This window comes from Rhineura floridana, chromosome 7, assembly GCF_030035675.1.
Source record: "Rhineura floridana isolate rRhiFlo1 chromosome 7, rRhiFlo1.hap2, whole genome shotgun sequence".
NCBI lineage: Eukaryota > Metazoa > Chordata > Lepidosauria > Squamata > Rhineuridae > Rhineura > Rhineura floridana.
Genome location: NC_084486.1, coordinates 145229985 through 145249019, shown reverse-complemented (window position 1 = coordinate 145249019; position 19035 = coordinate 145229985). Strand labels below are relative to the sequence as shown.

General features: G+C 45.6%; 1 protein-coding gene across 16 annotated transcripts in view; it reads left to right on the top strand.

The window, feature by feature from the left end:
- The window catches only part of EIF4G1 (eukaryotic translation initiation factor 4 gamma 1), a 97278-nt gene that overhangs the window by 43877 nt on the left and 34366 nt on the right, over positions 1-19035 (top strand). For all 16 annotated transcript variants that reach the window (XM_061637465.1, XM_061637467.1, XM_061637464.1 and 13 more), the window contains 3 exons: positions 10491-10583; positions 12786-12852; positions 18085-18945. In XM_061637465.1, coding sequence (XP_061493449.1) covers positions 10491-10583; positions 12786-12852; positions 18085-18945 — 1021 coding nt within the window. The remainder of the gene's footprint in view (positions 1-10490; positions 10584-12785; positions 12853-18084; positions 18946-19035) is intronic.

Here is a 19035-nt window from a genome sequence, read left to right as displayed (position 1 = left end):
ACATTACTGGTGTGGCATGAAAGCGGCTTCCACAAGATCCAGTTCCACACTGTGCCGGGAAGGTCTGTGAACTTCTGGATCTTTAGCTGAAGTGGTTGGGACAAGGGGCAGGGCCTTCTCTGTAGCGACACCCTCAATATGGAATGTTTTAAGTATTTTCTTCTGACAGATTGTTTGGGGAAATGGTGTGTTCTTTTTTTATTAGAAAAGCTTATTTTTGTTTTTTAAAAACTGACCCGTCAGTTGAAAGATTTGAGCTTATTCCAGTTAATCTAATGTTATCGCTGGTACTTAACGTAGTTTGGTAACTTGATGATGATGCATTTTCCCTTCTTGTATGTTTCAGCTTCGTTTGTTTTACGTTGCCTTCAGGGCTCTGCGATGCCATATAGCGAGATAGAAAAATCGCAACAATAATCTATAAAACAATGCATTCCTAATGGGTGGGAGGGAGACTCCCGCCATGCGTCCACGGCACTAGCATACCCATCGCGTGCCTGGTGCCATCCAGATGTTTTGGACAACAACCCCCATCAGCCCCATCCTGCGTGGCCATTGCGGTCTGACGGGAGCTGTAGTCCAAAACCTCTGGGAGAAACCAGGTGGGCAAAGGCTGCCCTAGCATATGTATGATGATAATCACTGTGTGCCCTCCTGTGGCTGTGTTATATACTCACATATCTGCATTCTCTCCAGCAGTGGGGCTTGCTTATCCTTGGTTGCTACCTTGCCTACCTTCCCCACTTCACCCAGCATAGAACATAGCAACTGGACCAGGAGGCATAGACAGTGTACATTAAATTGTATGTAGAGATGTGAAGTCCCAGGGAAAAGATGCGTTTCTCCCCCACCCACCCCGAATTTCCTTGCTTGTTTTTTGCTCTTGAAAAAGTGAGGGGGAAAGCTTTTTTTTTTTTAATGTTTCTGCCACTGCCCTCGGCTGTCCTATCTCTTAATTATATGTGGCTTACCCTGGTTTAGGAAATGCATTCTTTGTACCCGGGGAGAGTAGATGCTATGGAGGAAGCACACAAACCAAAGATCCATCTGGGATTTTGTCTCCTGTAGAGGTTCTGGGGAGGAAGTGCAGAGTGTATGGAGCCTGCTAGTCATGGCAGCCGGCTTGGCACCCTGGTCAGGCAGGGTATGTAACAAACGCCTGAACTGTTTATAGCTACTAAGGAGGGGCTGTTAAAGCAGAGAGTTATGCTAGCCACTTAAAATAATAGCATTTGTGTGAGACAAATGCCTGTGCGGGCGACTAGTTGTGGCTGCCTGTGTGCATTGGATGACTGGCTTGGCTTTTTTCTTTCATCTGCTGTCGTTGGTTGTGACTATGGCTGTGTGAATATGAACCACACTTTTAAGGCTATGTAATGTAGGAAAGAGACCCTCCGTGGCGCAGAGTGGTAAGCGGCAGTAACGCAGCCGAAGCTCTGTTCACGGCCGGAGTTCGATTCCAAAGGAAGGAGGAAGTTGAATCTCCGGTAAAAGGGGTCAAGGTCCACTCAGCCTTCCACCCATCCGTGGTCGGTAAAATGAGTACCCGGCATATGCTGGGGGGTAAAGAAAGTGGGAAGGAACTGGTAATCCCACCCCATATATACGGTCTGCCTAGTAAACGGCACAAGACGTCACCCTAAGAGTTGGACAGGACTCACACTATAAGTGCGGGGACACCTTTACCTTTTTAATATAGGCAAGAGACCTCTTTTTACGAGTTTTGGCTGCTGCTTTGCATGGACCAATGAAGATGGTAAAAGGGTGGATCACTCTCCCCATTTCCACTCCTGATCCGCTGTACACCTGGGTGTAGAGTGCAAAGATTTATCTTCGTTAGCTGTTGAGAAGCACAGAATTAGAAGCAGTATTTATTTCAGACGGATTCCTCTAGAATCATATAGATTCCACCCACATAGGTGGGGAAAACTCTCGCCCTGCAGATGTTGCTGGGCTGCAATTTGTGTCATTCCTGATGACAGGCCGTGCTGATGAAAGTTGGAATCTAACCGTGTTTGGAGGGCCACATGTTCCTCATCTTTGCTCTAGAACAGTGCTTCTCAAACGTTGCACCCTCAGGACCCAATTGAGAGGGATAAAAATTACTGAGGACCACTAGTCACAAAATAGGGTGGAGCTGACAACAAAACAGATGCAGAGATTGGCATAATCAGCTGGCAATTACCAACATAATTTTTATCTTGATGTTTAATCCCTCTTTCAGAGTTGCTGCATTCTTTGCTACAGCAATTCCATTATGACAGGGAGTTCCATAATTCAGCTTTCCTCAGACTAAGCACAAACATTGGCTCTGGCCAATTTATGACTTGGCCTCTCCAGTCTAGGCAGAATTTGCTTATCCTAAGGCTCTAAGCAGAAAAAACTTTTTACTTCATATTGTTCCTCGTCCTCACATGCCTGTCAAAGTATTTTTACTCATCCCCCATCATTTCTTCCCCCCTTTGCCTTTTACACTTAATTTGCATCATGTTCCTCCCCACACTGAGACTTTCTTTCATCTCTCTTCTTTTTATATTCACTTCTTCCCTTCTATAACTGCATCCCTGTCATCCTTTTCCGCTCTATTCCCAGTGTATTGTTGTTATTGGTTGTTGTTGTCGTTTAACCTCTTATCTCTCATTCTGATTTTCTTCAGTGTCCCCTCTGGTCCTTTACCTACAAAGGAGAGAGGGGAGGCTTTCTGGCTCAGCAGCAGACCAGGTTTTCTGTGTGTGGGTGGGAGGGAGGGAGGGGGCAGAAGGATCAGTAGCAGCTCCAGAAGAAGCTTTTCCTCACTCCATCCCTCTGTTTTATCTCCCTCTTTCCCATTCTTTCTCTTACTGCCCTTGTGTTCGGCCTTCCAACTTTGCATGCCACGGCCTCACACTTTAACCAACTCCCACTCCCAAGTGTGCAATGCATGCAGGAAGCTGCTCCTGCTAGCCTCTGCCCAGCCGAAAGGCTACCACGTGGCCCCATGGCGGGCTGCAGTGCTGTGAGTTCTCCCACAAAATGGGGAGAGACCTACTGCTTGTCCCCAGCCCACAGTTTGAGAGAGGATGGCCTGGAATAAGAGGACTGTTTGTCGACTTGAAGCAAATAAGCCAACCACTTTTTACTGTAAACAGCACAACAAACTTGGTTGTAGGGTAGCATGCAAATGTTGTTTAGTAAATAACAAACAAACTTGAGCAAGCAAACCAACATATTTGATGGTTGCAAGGCTGCGGTCACCTGCCTGCCATAGGTAATTGTGGCTCTGTTGTGTTGGCTTTGTTGCTTGTGTTGCCTCATAGCTGCATCCCATCCCCTTGTTTGCTGGCAGCAGGAACATGATGGCGAGGGAGCCTCTGCTGCTGGAGCAACTTCGGAGTGGGGTGTGTCAAATTGTGCTCTGGGGAAGGCTGGGGTTCCTCGGAAGCTTATTAGAGTCTTCCATTGGTGATGGGAAGAAGGATGGAATCAGTAATGGCAGATAAACGTAGCTGCAAGACAGCTTGTCCAACCCACGTTTTCTTGCAGAATGCAAACGTGAGGGAGGGGTGGATGTATTGCCCTAGGCTGCATGCACTCAATACATGAGGTGACCGTGAGGCCCAACAGGCCTGGCCAGCAAGCCACTCTGTGAGCTGTCCATGTTCCCTGGGATTCTCCGCGCTCTATAGGAGACCCTCAGCAGGCAAGATGCAGAAAAAAAATCCCTGAATTGTTCAGAAGCCTTTTAATTGACTGAAGGTAGAGCCTGACACTGATTTTATGCCTTCTATGTTAATTTTTACCTCAGTAGCCCCTTCAGTACCACTCCCTGTATATGCATGTATGTGTGTGTATATGTATATATATTCTTTTATGTATTTTAATTTATTTTAATGTTTCTGTGATTTTTATTGTGTACAGTTTTATTATGTACATGTTTGATTTTATTGTAAGCTGCCCTAAGTGCCCTATTATAGGGTAGAAGGGCGGGATAGAAATATTTTAAATACATAAATAAAATAATTTAGAGCCACTAACCAATTAACATGCCACCATAATTTCCCAAAGTAAACAGTGTGATGGGCAGAAGCGAATCACAGTCACAGGGGGCACTTTGTTTGGTTGGGCCAGCAAATGGAAGTGCTTCACATGATGCAAAATTGAACTTTTGAAAGAAGTGAATCAAGAAGCTGAGGGACTGTCACCATCCAGCTGCCATAGTGGCTCCTTCCCCCACCACAGGGTCATCTGGAGCAGAGCCATCTTGCCCTGAAGGGGGAGAGAAGAAGCAGTAACCACTTCTTCTTAAGCAAACAAGCTGCCTTTTTCCACTTTATTGTAACTTCTTTAAAAAAAAATCAATGTCGTAATCATCTTATGTAAACCGCTTTGCAAGGTCCACCTGAAAATGGTATATAAACACCATATAATTTATTTATTTATTTATTTATTGCATTTGTATACCGCCCCATAGCCGAAGCTCTCTGGGCGGTTTACAACAATTAAAAACATTAAAAACAAATATACAAATTTAAAAACACATTTTTTAAAAGCAATTTAAGACACATGCTAAAATGCCTGGAAGAAGAGGAAAGTCTTGACCTGGCACCGAAAAGATAACGGTGTTGGTGCCAGGTGCACCTCGTCAGGGAGATCATTCCAAAATTTGGGAGCCACCACTGAGAAGGCCATCTCCCTTGTTGCCAGCCTCCCAGCTTCCCTCCGAGTAGGCACCCAAAGGAGGGCCTTGGATGTTGATCGTAGTGTACGGGTGGGTTTGTGTCGGGAGTGGCGTTCCATCAGGTATTGTGGTCTTAAGCTGTGTAAAGCTTTATAGGTTAAAACCAGCACCTTGGCGTAGCTGGGCCACCAACTGGAGTTGGTAGAAGGCACTCCATGCCACCGAGGCTACCTGAGCCTCAAGTGACAGATGGTTCTAGGAGAACCCCTAAGCTACGAACCTGCTCCTTCAGGGGGAGTGCAACCCCATCCAGGACAGGTTGCACATCCACCATCCGGTCAGAAGAACCACCCACTAGCAGCATCTCAGTCTTGTCTGGATTGAGCCTCAGTTTATTAGTTTAGTTTAGTTTAGTTTATTGGTATTAGTTTATTAGCCCTCATCCAGTCCATTGTCGCAGCCAGGCACCGGTTCAGCACTTTGACAGCCTCACCTGAAGAAGATGAAAAGGAGAAATAGAGCTGCGTGTCATCAGCATACTGATGGCAGCGCACTCCAAAGCTCTGGATGACCGTAACCAACGGTTTCATGTAGATGTTGAACAGCATGGGGGACAGAACTGACCCCTGCAGAACCCCATACTGGAGAGTCCAGGGTGCCGACCAATGTTCCCCAAGCACCACCTTCTGGAGGCGACCTGCCAATTAGGAGCAGAACCACTGCCATGCAGCCCCTCCCACTCCCAACTCAGCCAGTCATCCCAGAAGGATACCGTGGTCGATGGTATCAGACGCCGCTGAGAGATCAAGGCTCTCTCTCGACGGAGGTCATCATACAGGGCGACCAAGGCTGTTTCCGTGCCAAAACCAGGCCTGAAACCCGACTGAAATGGATCCAGATAATCGGTCTCATCCAAGAGTGTCTGGAGCTGGCCCACAACGACTCGTTCAAGGACCTTGCCCAGGAATGGAACATTTGCCACTGGCCTATAGTTCTTAAGATTTTCTGGGTCCAGGGAGGGTCTCTTCAGGAGTGGTCTCACTACCGCCTCTTTCAGGCAGCCAGGGACCTCCCCCTCTCGCAGAGAGGCATTAATCACCTCCCTGGCCCAGCCGGCTGTTCCATCCCTGCTAGCTTTTATTAGCCAAGAAGGGCAAGGATCCAGCACAGAAGTGGTTGCACGAACCTGTCCAGGCACCTTGTCAACGTCCTCAAGCTGCACCAACTGACTCATCCAAGAAATGGGGATAAGGCTGTGCTCTGGATACCTCGCTTGATTCACCTGCTATAACACTGGAGTCGAAGTCCTGGCGGATGCTAAAGATTTTATCCTGGAAGTGCCTAGCAAATTCATTACAGCGGGTCTCGGATGGTTCTACCATGTCCTTGGTGCCAGCGTGTAATAGCATGTAAAATAAATAAACTTGTGGAACTTGGAGCCACAAGATGTAGTAAGAACCACTAACTTATACGAGTTTATGAAAAGAGTTCAGACAAATTCATTGATAGACCCCAACCCCAGCCAGGATATGCAAGTAAGAATCTCTGTGTACAAAAACTGATATTACTTTGAGTACAGGAGAAAGCGTTCACCTTAATGGTCTCCTTAAGTCAGGCCTCTGGAGTAGATGATCTAGCAAGGCAGTTCTTATGTATTTTAGTATTTTAAGGATACATCTCTTATAGGAACCCAAGACACTGCATCAGACCATTGCTTTATCTAACTTGATATTGTCTGCACTGGCTGGCAGCGGCTCTCACCGGCGGGGAGAAATGTTGTTTGCTGATGTCGTGCTTGCAGGCTTCCCCTTGGCATATGGTCGGCCACTGTGAGAACAGGATGCTGGACTAGATAGATGGGCCTTTGGTATGATCCAGCAGCCAGACTCCTGTTCTGTTCTTATTAAGACACCAGGCAAGGCTCCTTTGGGAGAAAATTCCATTGGGAGATACCACCACTACCCCAAAAGTGCTTTAAGATAAGAAGAGCCCCTCTGTTCCAGCATCCTGTTCTCACAGTGGCCAACCAGGTGCCCAGGGGAAGCCTGCAAACAGAACCTGAGTGCAGCAGCACTGTCCCCTCCTGCAGTGCCCAGCAACTGGTATTCAGAGGCATACTGCCTCTGACAGAGGAGGTAGAGCTTAGCCATTGTTGCTGGTAGAAGCTGGTAGCCTTATCCCTCCATGAAATTGTCCAGTGCTCTTAGAGCCATCCAAACTTGTGGCCATCATTACCTTGAAGGAGCGCATGCCATAGTTTACCTGCGTGCTGTGTAAAGAAATACTTCCTTTTGTTTGTCCGGAATCCAACATTCAACTTCATTGCATGTCCCCAAATTCTACTATTGTGAGAGAGGGAGAAAACCTTTTCTCTGTCCATTTTCTTTGCACCATGGATAATTTTGTACACCTCTATTTATGTCCCGCCTTACTCATCTTTTTCTAAACTAAAAAGCCCCAAACGGTGCAACTTTTCCTCTTAGGAAAGTTGCTCCATCCCTTTGATCTTTTTTGGGGGTGCACTTTTCTGAAACTTTCCCTATTTACCTTTTGGAGGTGAAGCAACCAGAACTGCACACAGTATTCCAAATGCGGTCACACCATAGATTTGTATAATGGCATTATGATATTAGCAGTTTTATTTTCAATACCTTTTTTCACAGCTGCTGCACACTGGGTTGACTATCCACTGCACCTCCAAGTTCTCTTTCCTGTTCAGACCTCATGAGCCTATATGTGAAATTTAGATATTTTGCCTCAATGTGCATCACTTTCCTTTGTCACCACCCATCTCACCTCATAAATGGTGCCTTATAAATGCTACGTATCGTTATTAGGGTCTTGTCACAACTAGAGTCTGGATTGTAGCCATCTGTTGAAAGAGTTGGGAAAATCAGTCCTCTTAATCTTTTGTCAGCCACTCTGAGCATTGAAAGGGTGATTGAAGTGTCTCATTCATGTTGAGTCATCTTGAGTGCAAACCCTTGAGTGCGTTTGGCACATGGTACAGCCAAGAGTGTGTGCTCATTGAGGTTTTAGCTTGTTTGTTTTTAAATACTGTTTTATGTGTTAACTTCCTAGAGCCCTCTGGACTGAGGGTGCTACAAGCTGGCAAAATATCACTGAGGTGTGGAGTATGGCTCTGTGCTGGAGGGGAAATATGTTGTGAGGGATGCAGGCGGGTGCATCCACAGTGTGGGCTGGAACAGGATACTGTGTTGCACAGGGCAAACGGACAGTCTGTCCTTCACTATGCTGACATTGCTCCCTTGCTTTCAGCATGTTTTGTTCTGTCAGAGGGAGATATTCACCAGGTCACTGCACTTAACCTCACGTTTGGTGGGGAACTGCATGTTAAGTTGTGAAAAGATTCCATTATTGTTTATGCGGCATCTTCCATACACGTGGACCTTCATACAATGAATTCAAGCTGACCCCTGTCTTATACTGGGGTCTTACACTGGGGTCAGGCCGTTTGTCCATTTAGCTGACAATGGCCCTCCTGGGCCTCAGGCCAGAAGTCTTTTCCCCTCACCAGCTAACCTGATTCATCCAGTGAAGGTGCCAGGAATGATGGTGTGCTACAACACTAATTTGGGGTGTGGAGGTGGTGGGGAATTGTCTGGTAAGCCGTTGCACACACACAAAATCACCCTGTGGAGGTGATTGCTATCACAGATGGTCTATTTAAGGTTGATTCCACATGGCGGCTGTTAACATGTGCAACGGATCATTGATGTCAGTGGGACGTTGTTTCAAATCCCCTGGCTAGATCAGAGTGAGATCCATCTAGTGCTGGTTATAACATTGGCCAGCTAGATGACCAGTAGGAAGTTCATTAAACAGGACATAAAGATAGCCATCTCCCAGCATCTGGTACTCTGGGGTATACTGCCTCTGAACATGGAGGTTCCATTTAGAAAGTGTAAGTAAGGTGCTTTGCATTTCAGATGTTGTACACTTGCTGCTAATTGCTCAGCTGTTGTGGCTGATAGAGCCACCTTCTGTTGTCCACAGATTTGTCTAATCCTTTTTTAAATTCATGTGAACTAGTGATAATCACCTAAAATTGTGGTACTGAGTTCTTCAGTTAGTGTAAATGTGTTTTAGATTGTTGCATAAGGTTGCTTCGCTTTCCCCCCCCCTTCACTAAGGCTTGAATGAGCACTGGTACGTATGGAGTGGGAAGGTGCTATGTGAAGCCACCTTCCCATTGCATTGGGCCATCGGTCGATCTAACCCAATGTTATCTACTCTGCCTGGTAGCGGCTATTGAGCCAGAGATCTCCCAGCTTTGCTTTCTAATGTGTCAAGGGCAGAACTGAGAACCCTGTGCATGTAGAATCGAGGTGGTTAAACTCTGGCCTTCCAGATGTTGCTGGATTCTCAGCCCCAGCCAGCAGTCAGGGATGATGGGAGCTGGCGTCCAACAACTCCTGGTGGGCTAAAGGATAGCCGTCCCTCATATGAAGCATGTTCTCTGTCGATGGACTGTGGCACTTTTCAAATAGCTTTCGCGCAGAAGTGCAGACTCCGCCTCCTGCCTTGTGGTCGTGATGGGGACCACTTCACAGTGGTCAGAGGGAAGTATATCAATGCACCCTATGTGTATTATGCAGGTACTCCATCTAGGAGCAGAGCTAGCCAATGAATGTGTGCATTTCTCAGAGCATTGTGACATGGCTCAGGTCAAGTCAGAATGCATGGACTGTCCTATTGGGAAAGGGGGGTGGGGTCTGTCCCATTGGGGAGAGGGCACAGGGGGAAAGGTCCATGTTTTGCTCTCCCCCTGTGCTCTGTTTTGCTTTCTCAGGGTGTAGTCCCCCTCTGCCTCAGTTGCAAGGTCTGGGCACTCCGGGAGAAGCAGGGCTGCCACATGAGCCTTGCCCTTGCTCTCTCAACTGCTGTGTCCAGACCTGCCAAACAGAGCTTGCTTGTGACCTCATCAGTTGCTACTAAGGGTCTATCTTCCCTCTGCTCCCTCCAGCAGCCACCCACCCTGGGCGCTCAAGGCCAGGAGGAGTCTGCTTCCTCCTGGCCTCAGCCCTGTGGTAGGGCAGGAGGGAGGGAGGGAAGCACGCCAATCTTTGAATGACATGGCCTTTGGCTTTAGTGAGGTTGGCCCCCTGTCATGGGTGGTGTGAGGTCCTTGCCACGCACAAGTTGTTGTAGGGTGACTTCAGGTCTCCACGTGGGCGTGTGGAAGCCAGACAGACCCTTTCCCTGCTCTCTGTCTTCAAGGTTCCTTGCACCTGTAAGATTTTGGATGGGCCAGGGATCTATAAGGTGTGGAGCTGGCTATAAAGTGGGATTAGACAAAGAGGTTATGTGTTACCAGTAGCCGTTAACTGTGATAGCTTCCAGTTCAGAGGTGGCTTATCTCCCAAGTACCAGACACTGGGGACAAACTACGACAGAAGATGGCTATCAGCTGCTTGTGAGCTTCCATTTGGCAACTGGCTGGCCAGTCATGGAAGCAAAATTAGAGATCCTGCTTATGAGCTGGCTGGCTCTGTTGGAAACAGGAAGTTGAACTAGGTGGACCTTTTGGTTGGATCCCATGGGGCAGTTCCTTTATGTTTTTATCGTAGTTGTGTGTACTGCTTGGGTGTGCTGGGGCAGACCATGCACTCAGTCCCAGAATGAATGGTAGGCCTCCCTCTGTGCTTGTCTTGAGGGTTGGGATCCCAGTATGCTTCAGCAGTCACTAGTGCCAAGGGAAAGTGACAGTACATACATGCTGAAATGCCCCTCTCTCCTGTAGAGTAGCACTGTGTGTGGAGTCCTTTTGCTTACTGTGCTAACCGTAAGTGTATCTTCTGTGATCTGGCAGATCCGAATACGAGATCCAAATCAAGGTGGCAAGGATATCACAGAGGAAATAATGTCCGGCGCTAGAACTTCCTCTACCCCTACTCCTCCACAGGTAAGGGATGATCTATCTTTTTAGCTTTCTTCCCTTCATCTACAGTTAAGGGGTCTTTGAAATCTAGCAAGGCATGCCCTTTTTCTGAAATTTGAGAAGCAAACATTCTGGGGCCAGTTCACACTGCCAATTTCCTCTGCATATGAGAAGCTGTGGCCCATCCTTGGAGTGACGTTCACACAGAAAGATGATGTGAACTCATTTGCAATTCCTTGATTGTGGTGGCTGGGGAAAAACCCACTATGGCTGCAAGCATGGAAACTGCTGCTGGCCATTCCCAGTGCATACTGATTCGTGCTAGTGTTTCCCCATGCAAATAAGGGAATGTGTGCGCCACCTAACTGTTTTTGAATTGAAAACATGACCAGTCTCTCCCAAGAATGCCGCCATGGTGCTTTGGAAATCTTTTTCTAGAACAATGGTGGAATGATTTTGGCCCCTGCAATTGCAGAAATGGATTCCATAAGGCTGCTGCTATATTTGTGGGTGTGTGAGGTCATGCATTAGGGTCTCACTGGGGCTGGATCCCTGCGGGGTGTTTGGATTGCTTCACATGAAGAAAACATGAAATACCTGAGTCCAGATTGTTTTTAGAATCCTTTCCTTAGAGAGAATCCAGTGTCATGGTAAAGCATTTGTCTGGAAGTTGAACTGTGGAGGTGACAGGTGGGAGTTTGCTTGAGTGAGATAAAGACTTGGTTAGAACAGGAAGGTGAAGGGATGGAGGTGGTGATGGCAGAAGCCATTTATTTTCATCTCTTTGTATGTTTTTAATAAAATTTATATATACTTGATTGTAACAAAGCCTGTAAGGGGTTTAGAAAAAGAATAAAACATTAGGATTATCAATAAAAGTCAATTAAAAACAATTTAACACTGGCTGCCCATTTGCTACCAGGCCAAGTTCAAGGTTTTAGTATTGGTGTACAAAGCCCTATACAGCTTGGGACCAGGATACCTGAAAGACCGTCTTACCCCTTACATGCCCAGTCGATCACTGCGCTCTGCAGGTGAGGGCCTCCTGCAGATACCATCTTATCAGGAGGTCCGTTCTGCACAGCATAGGAAACGGGCCTTTAGTGTGGTGGCACCTACCCTGTGGAATTCCCTCCCCTTGAATATTAGGCAGGCTCCATCTCTGCTATCTTTCCGGTGCCTTTTGAAGACTTTCCTCTTCCAACAAGCCTTTTAAGTTGAGACCTATCCTAGTCTGCGTCTGTTAGAATTGCTTTTAATATGTCTTTTAATATCTTTAACCCCTTTTTAAAGATGTTTTTAAAGGTTTTTTTTAATGTTTTTAACGTTTTGTTTTAATGTATTCTAAGGTCTTTTTATGATGTTTTAAAGTGTTTTTAGTGTTTCTGTTTGCCGCCCTGGGCTCCTGCTGGGAGGAAGGGCGGGGTATAAATAAATAAAATAAATAAATAAATTTAAAAACATTCAAAACATAATTAAAATCAACAGTAAGCTAAAAAGAGATTAAAACACACACAGGTAAACTTTCTACATGTTTGGATAAGCTTGCCTGAACCAAAATGCTTTAAGCAGGCACTGAAAAGAGTGTAGTGAAGGCACCTGCCTAGTGTCAATTGGCAGGGAGTTCCAGGGTGAGGTGCTGCCACACTAAAAGATTGATTTCTTACAACTATGGAACAAATATTATACGGCACCTGTAACAATGCAAGTTCTGAAGATCAAAGTAGTCAAGTGGGCATATATGGGGTAAGGCGATCCCACAAGTCAACAGGATCCCTGTTTGCACATTTTGTTACTACATTTATATCCTGCCCTTCCTCCTGAGGGAGCCCATAACTGTAAACACATCAACAACCAAACATTTCAACAACAAAAGTATTCTAAAATAATAGAAATAAACTAAAAATCGTTACAGTTAAAGCATTCTAAAAACACTTGCAGATAAATATTAGCCTCTTGTCTGTTTGGTGATATGATTTCAATTTTGAACAGCCAACCCGGTATTTTGGGGGGGGGGAGATAAACAGTATTAAAGTTGTAATGGGGAAAGGGACACTTTGAAAATCCAACTCCTTGGTTTTCCAGAAAAGGCTTTGAAATTAAATCTTTATGCTGGCAGTGCAAATGTAGCCAAAGTGTAGTCTGTTGAAATTTCTTGGGCAGAGGAAATTCCATAAGAAAATTGTCCTACTTTTTGTTAATACCACCACACCTTGCTTTTTACAGGCTGGAAGCGGTCCAGAGCCACAGGCCAACGGAGAGACATCCCATGTAGCAGTTATTGTCCGGCCAGGTATGAAATCCAAAGCAGAGTTTGTTTTGACTAAATCAGATGGAGGGAGTGCTGAGGGCTTCCTCTCTCTACCTCTGTTCTGCTAAGGCGAGGTGAACAGAATTGCAGGGAGCGATCATGTGAGGGGCTGGGGCAGAGTTTCCATTTGCGTATGGCACAAGTAGACCATCTGTGGTCTGGGGAGCCACAAGTGTCCCCGACCACATTTTAATGTGATCCCCAATGCCTCCTGAAGCTGCCTATTCCGCCAGAGTTCCTTCCTGTTTCATTTCCTTCTTATTTTTTCTGCCTTTAAACATGTTTTTCCCTCTCTGTATGTAATTTCAGAATAATGGGAAGGGGCAATATTTTATTTCTTGGTTTTTAATGCTTTTGCTTGTTCATTTTTTGCTTTTTCCCTGGTTGTATGGCTTGGGGGGGTGGCGGGAGAATTTGTCTGAAAACAAATTGGTTGCCTTGTGCCACATGTTTAGTCTGTGTACAGCACCTTAAAGTTAGAAGCAATTGTTTTTGCTTGCTTTTCAGAACAGCAGCTCTGTTGGCCTGTAGTTCTTTTTAAAAATCCTCCTATAGAATTATTTGAGAGTAAATCCATCACACCCATCAGTGCTTACATCTGAGTAGACCTGGATAGGATTGGGACTTCTAATTGGAAGTGGCCATGGTGAAAGTTAAAGCAGGGTTCTCTTTATTCTGGATTAGTTAGTCCAGAATACTTCAGTTTGTGGCTCCCTCCATCGCCAGCATGTGCCCGTTAAGGTACATGGCCCGCAACACTAAAAAGGTTGCCCCTCCCCCCCGCCTTATGTTAAGGAATTCCTTCCTTTATGCTTGTACAACAGAACCCCACCCCCTGCACATGTCCCCTAAATGTATTCTGGATTTCCCCCCAGTCCTCCAGAACAAATTTAGGGAAAGCACTGGAGGTGGAAAATAATGTTGTGCAAGCATAAATCTTTGCACCAACGTAACAAGTGCATTGGATACCCACCCATAGAACTTGGGGAGGGATCTAGTCTGAGTTGAATTTGATTTTTCAGTGGGTTGGAGCTTCAATTATTATGCAATGTAGCCTGCTACATGAAGTGTGCTTAACTAGCATATTTCTTACAGGTTCAGCTTCTCTTTTGGGGTATAGTTCTTGTGCCAGGTTTGGATTGGAGCCAAGTGGCATTCGGTTTTCAAACTGGCATCAGGAAAGCTGAGCTTAAAATGTGCATCTTTTGATTCTTGGCAGACAGCCTCAGAAATAATAACTGTGCAGCTGGTCTGGCAGCTGGTTCTTTGAGAACCTTCCTAGTTCTGCCAATTTTGTTCTGCTTCTGTGATGGAATTATTTAGAACCTTGAAAATCTGTGCGGCTACCATACTTTTGCCCAGCCAGAGGAGCCCCCATTAAACTGAGCAAACACTCTTGGGTGATCCTGTTTCACAGTTAGCATATCCATGTAACTATTGAGTTCATTGCAAAAATGAATAAATTCAAACAATTGCAGAACAATTTTAATATTGAAATCAGTACTCTGTTCCTAATAACTCTTATTCATGACAGATGCTCTTAGAGGTCACTGATTCATAGGGTCGCCATAAGTCATAATCGACTTGAAGGCACATGACAACAACAACAATAACTCATTACACTTATGAGTTCATCACTGGATTTAGTTCTTTCAGAATCTTGCCTTAACAGAAAAGTAGCCTTCCTGGTTTAGAATTGTGCAGGGTGCTCTTTTTAATGAAGATGCCCATGGGTAGAACTGCTAATATTCAGGGTCTTAAGCTCACTGTTTCCCTTAGTGTCCCCATTTATCACTGCTGCAAGCTTTATAGTGTTTAATGAGTAGATTCAGTGGGGCTGAAAGTTCGCAGTACAATTATTATGCTGTAAACCGCCCAGAGAGCTTCGGCTATGGGGCAGTATATAAATGTAATAAATGAATAAATAAATATTTGTGTGTTGGGACTAGGGTCATCTTACAACAGGGTTTGGGAAGCTGTGGCCTTGCAGATATTGCTGGACTCCTAAATTCCATCATCCCTGAACATGCTGGCTGAGGCTGATGGGAGTTGTAATCCAAAAGCATTGGTAGGGCCAGAGAGGTCCCAACCCTGACTTAACAACTTCCATCAAGGTCTCAAAACACAGCTCACCGTTTTGATAATACAGTTTTCGTTGCCAGGAAACTCTCAGATCTTAGGTATTCCCTCCACTGGCCACTAGGAGGCAGGATCTTCCAACAAAACAGTAGACTAGGTCAGTGGTTGTCAATCTTCTTCTCCCTGCAGACCAATTCAGAAAACATGAGGGTGTTAGCAATAGAATTCAGATTGTAATACAGTAAAATACCACACATACATAAAAAAGCAATAAAAATACAATTAAAAATCAATATGAATATTTAACACAAACCACTAAATGAAGCTTGCAAACCACTAATGGTCCATGGACCAGTCTGGCAACTCCTGGACTTGGCCTTGAACTACGAGCTTTGAGCTTTGGGTCCCCTAGGACTAGATATTCCTTGCTCTTTTAGGAGGAGGTCAGAGGTTTAATTTGCTTTTGTCATTTGGTGTGTTCAGTTAATTTGTTGAAAGATAGTTGATCAGTCAACTAAAAATTCTTTAATGGCTCTACAGCTGCACTCCTAATCTTGGCTCCCTTATGAATTTCCCCCCACCCAAGTTTTCCTTGGTTTAGTGGCATTTTGTAAAAACCAGGATAAATTCGGCTTGTGAAAAAATTTTTAGTTTCCCTACCTCGTAATGCATATTTTTGTTGCGTTCAAAATTTTAAAATTGTTGATTTCCCATGCCAGCTGGATTAGGCCAGTGGCCCATCTGGTCCAGAATCCTGTTCACACAGTGACCAACCAGCTGCCCATGGGAAGCTTGCAAACAGTACATGAGTGCAAGAGCAGTCTCCCTTCCTGCAGTTTCCAGCAACTGGTATTTGGAAACATCCCATCTCCAGCTAGTAGCCAATGATAGGCTTATCCTCCATGAATTTTGTCTAATCCTCTTTTAAAGCCATCCAAGTTGGTGGCCATCGCTGCTTCTTGTGGAAGCGAATTCCATAGTTTAATTATGCACTGTGTGAAGAAGCACTTTATTTTGTCTATCTTGAATCGTCCAGCATTCAGCTTCATTGATGTCCACGAGTTCTAGTGTTATGAGAGAGGGAGAAAAGCTTTCCTCTATCAACTTTCTACGTGCCGTGCATAATTTAATGCACTTCTGTTGTGTCACCTCTTACTTGTCTTTTCTCTAAACTAAAACAACCCAAACGCTGCAACCTTTCCTCATGGGGGAGTTGCTTCATCTCCTTGATCATTTCACTCACAAAGGCAAATTGTTCTTGGGCTCTTCCTTGGCCCTGCATGGCAACTTTAGCCCTATGCATGACCTGCTGCTCTTCCCTAGACTCTACTTCATAGCCACTTCAGGACCTTTATTAGGTCCATTTATTACTCATCCTTTAAAAAAAATAAGTCCAGGGCAGGTTACATTACAATAAAATACAACCTGTAAATAGTAAACAGTTAAAACAGCAAATAAATCATTTGGAGGACATAAACAAGCATTGCGCATTCCCAGAAGACTGAGTGAAAACATGTGCCTCTGCATGCCTTCTGAAAATCCTCAGTAGGCATGCATCAGATGGCAGGGAGTTCCAAATTTTAAGAGCCACCACTGAGAAGGGCATGTTATGTGCTGCTGTTTCTCGGACCACCAAGGAAGGCAGAATCGTCAACGAGGCCTCCTCTATTGACCTTAAATCCTGGGCTGGTCTATAAAGTATGGGATGATCTTTCTAGTATTTAGTACCCAGACATTAGCAATGAAACTCACACCCATGTTCCACTTAGAAAGCAAAAGCTGTAGAGTCTCGTAAGAGCAATGTAAAACCTTTTCGGGCCTGTCCAGGTAGTATTCTGTTTAATCGATTTTGTCAATGTTCTATAAAGTGTGGTGTCTATTTAGAGCTTGCAGGGATAGACCAGGTAAAAGTGGTATTGATTTACGTGTATGGCGTTTTACAAAATAGGACCTTGCCCTGATGAGCTTACAGCCTTAAAATTCAACACAGGGGAACTGAGGAAGGATATGGAGGTACAGGTAAATCACGTGGAAGAACATAACTGCTTCTTTCAGTTACATGTACTTAAGATTTATTACAGTGAGCTTGGGGGATTAAGGAGGGGGGATTTGAAGGAAGTTAGAAAGGTGGCATCAGAAATCTTCAGTTTTTCACAGCCTGTCTCTACAACATGGGGCTGACTTCTTTTTCCGCTTCTGTTTTTTCTCCTTTGAAAACGAAATCCTAAATAAGAAGAGGAAAATAATGGTTACTTGGGTAAACTGCCTTATTTTGGGGTAATCCATGGTGGATGATAACCTGCCCGATGAAGGCCAATTAAAGAGCCTATAGAGATGATCTTATAAGACAGGTGTGGGGATCCTTTGATTGCTGAACTACAGCTCCTGCCATTCCTGGCCATTGGCCATGCTTGCCGAGGCTGACGGAGGTCGTAGTTCAGCAATATCTGGAGTTCCCACCCCTGATAAAGGAATTGGCTGGAGCCAAGGCTTCTGTGTTAGGGTTTCTTGGAAGACCTTAAATCTTTCTTTCTGCAGAGCTCACCTACTTGTTTGAGTCACTGTTTAAAAAGCATCTTTATGAACAAGTCCAGAAAGGTTACTAGCCTACCCACATGGACCTTTGTTGGTCATTTGCCTGAGTGTGCTTTCTGTCTTTGTTCTTCCCTGTCCCTTTTCCCTCATGCATTTTACATTGTTGGCCTAAGAGCAGTTATTTAACTGTAAATTGTATGTTGTAAATTGTATTGTTTTATTGATGTATTATATATTGTATTTTTATATTTGTGTTTTTTGTAAGCTGCCTTGAGAGCTTTTGGCCAAAAGGCGGGGTGATATTATTATTATTATTATTATTATTATTATTATTATTATTATTATTATTATTATTATTATTATAAATTTGCGACCTGAAAGGAAGAGACAACACCTTTGCTACAAGCTTCCGCTGGGATTTTTTCTAAGTGATGAGCCATGTGGTCATTTACCGGCTTGGCTTTATAAAGGTTTGGAGTTCCTGTTGCCTTTGCGATTCCTTTGCAATTAGACAATAAAAACATTATTTTCCCCCATTCACCTTAGCACTAAATGCTACCTTCTCTCTCTTATTTTTTTTTTGTTTGTGTGTGTGCGCAGACGATCGTCCCAAGGCTGGCCCGGTAGTAAGTAAACCAGTTTCCTTGGAGACTAGTAAATCGGCATCCCCGTCGCCCCCGCCGCCCCTTATAGCAGAGGCAGAGACTGCCCTGCCAGCCGCTGTGACGCTGGTGCACGCGGAGAGCCCCATTGCAGTGGACACTACAGAGGAGCCGCCTGAGGTCCCCGTTGATATATTTGAACCCGTTAGCACCACCACTACAGTGCCAGGGGCCACCGTGCTCCCTAACGAAGCCCCTGTCTTGGACACAGAGTCTCAGGAGGAGGCAGCTGCTAGCCCAGTTTCGGAGCTTCCTCCACAGACACTCCCTACAGAAATGCCGGTGGCCGAAGAAACAATACTAGTGGAGACAGTGACTGACCAACAGGAGGCTCCTCGTTCAGAGGAGCTTCCTCCTGTTCCTCTGCCCGGTTCTCCCCCTACCCCCCCACCTTCACTGGAGGAGGTCTCTGAGGGGGTTGAGTCAAACGGGGTGTTAGAGGGAGAAACACTGGAGCCCACGCCTGAGGCCCATGTGTGCCAGCCCGAGCCCACCATGGAGTCCCCCATTGCTCAGCCCGAGGAACTGGCTATACCTTGCGGGTTGGAGCCCGTAGAGAAGGAGGTAGCCGAAGAGCCCGAGGAGCTGCCCGAGTCAGACATGAGCCCCATCTCTGAGCCCGAGGAGGTGAAGGCTGAGGAGGTGGTAGCCCCACTGGCCACGCCTCCCGTGGAAGAGGAAGAGGAAGAGGAGGAGCCAGAGCAAGAGGAAGCGGAATGTGAGGAGCCGGCCGAGGTGGCAGAGCAGAGTGCCCAGCCAGCAGATGCACCCTCGGAGGCAGTGGAGGTGACCACGCAAGGTGAGTGTGGCATTCTAAGGGGGGCAGTGAAATTGTGCAAGGAAATCTCAGCCTGTTAAGACTGAGAGGTCAATGCTGTGCGGCAACCCT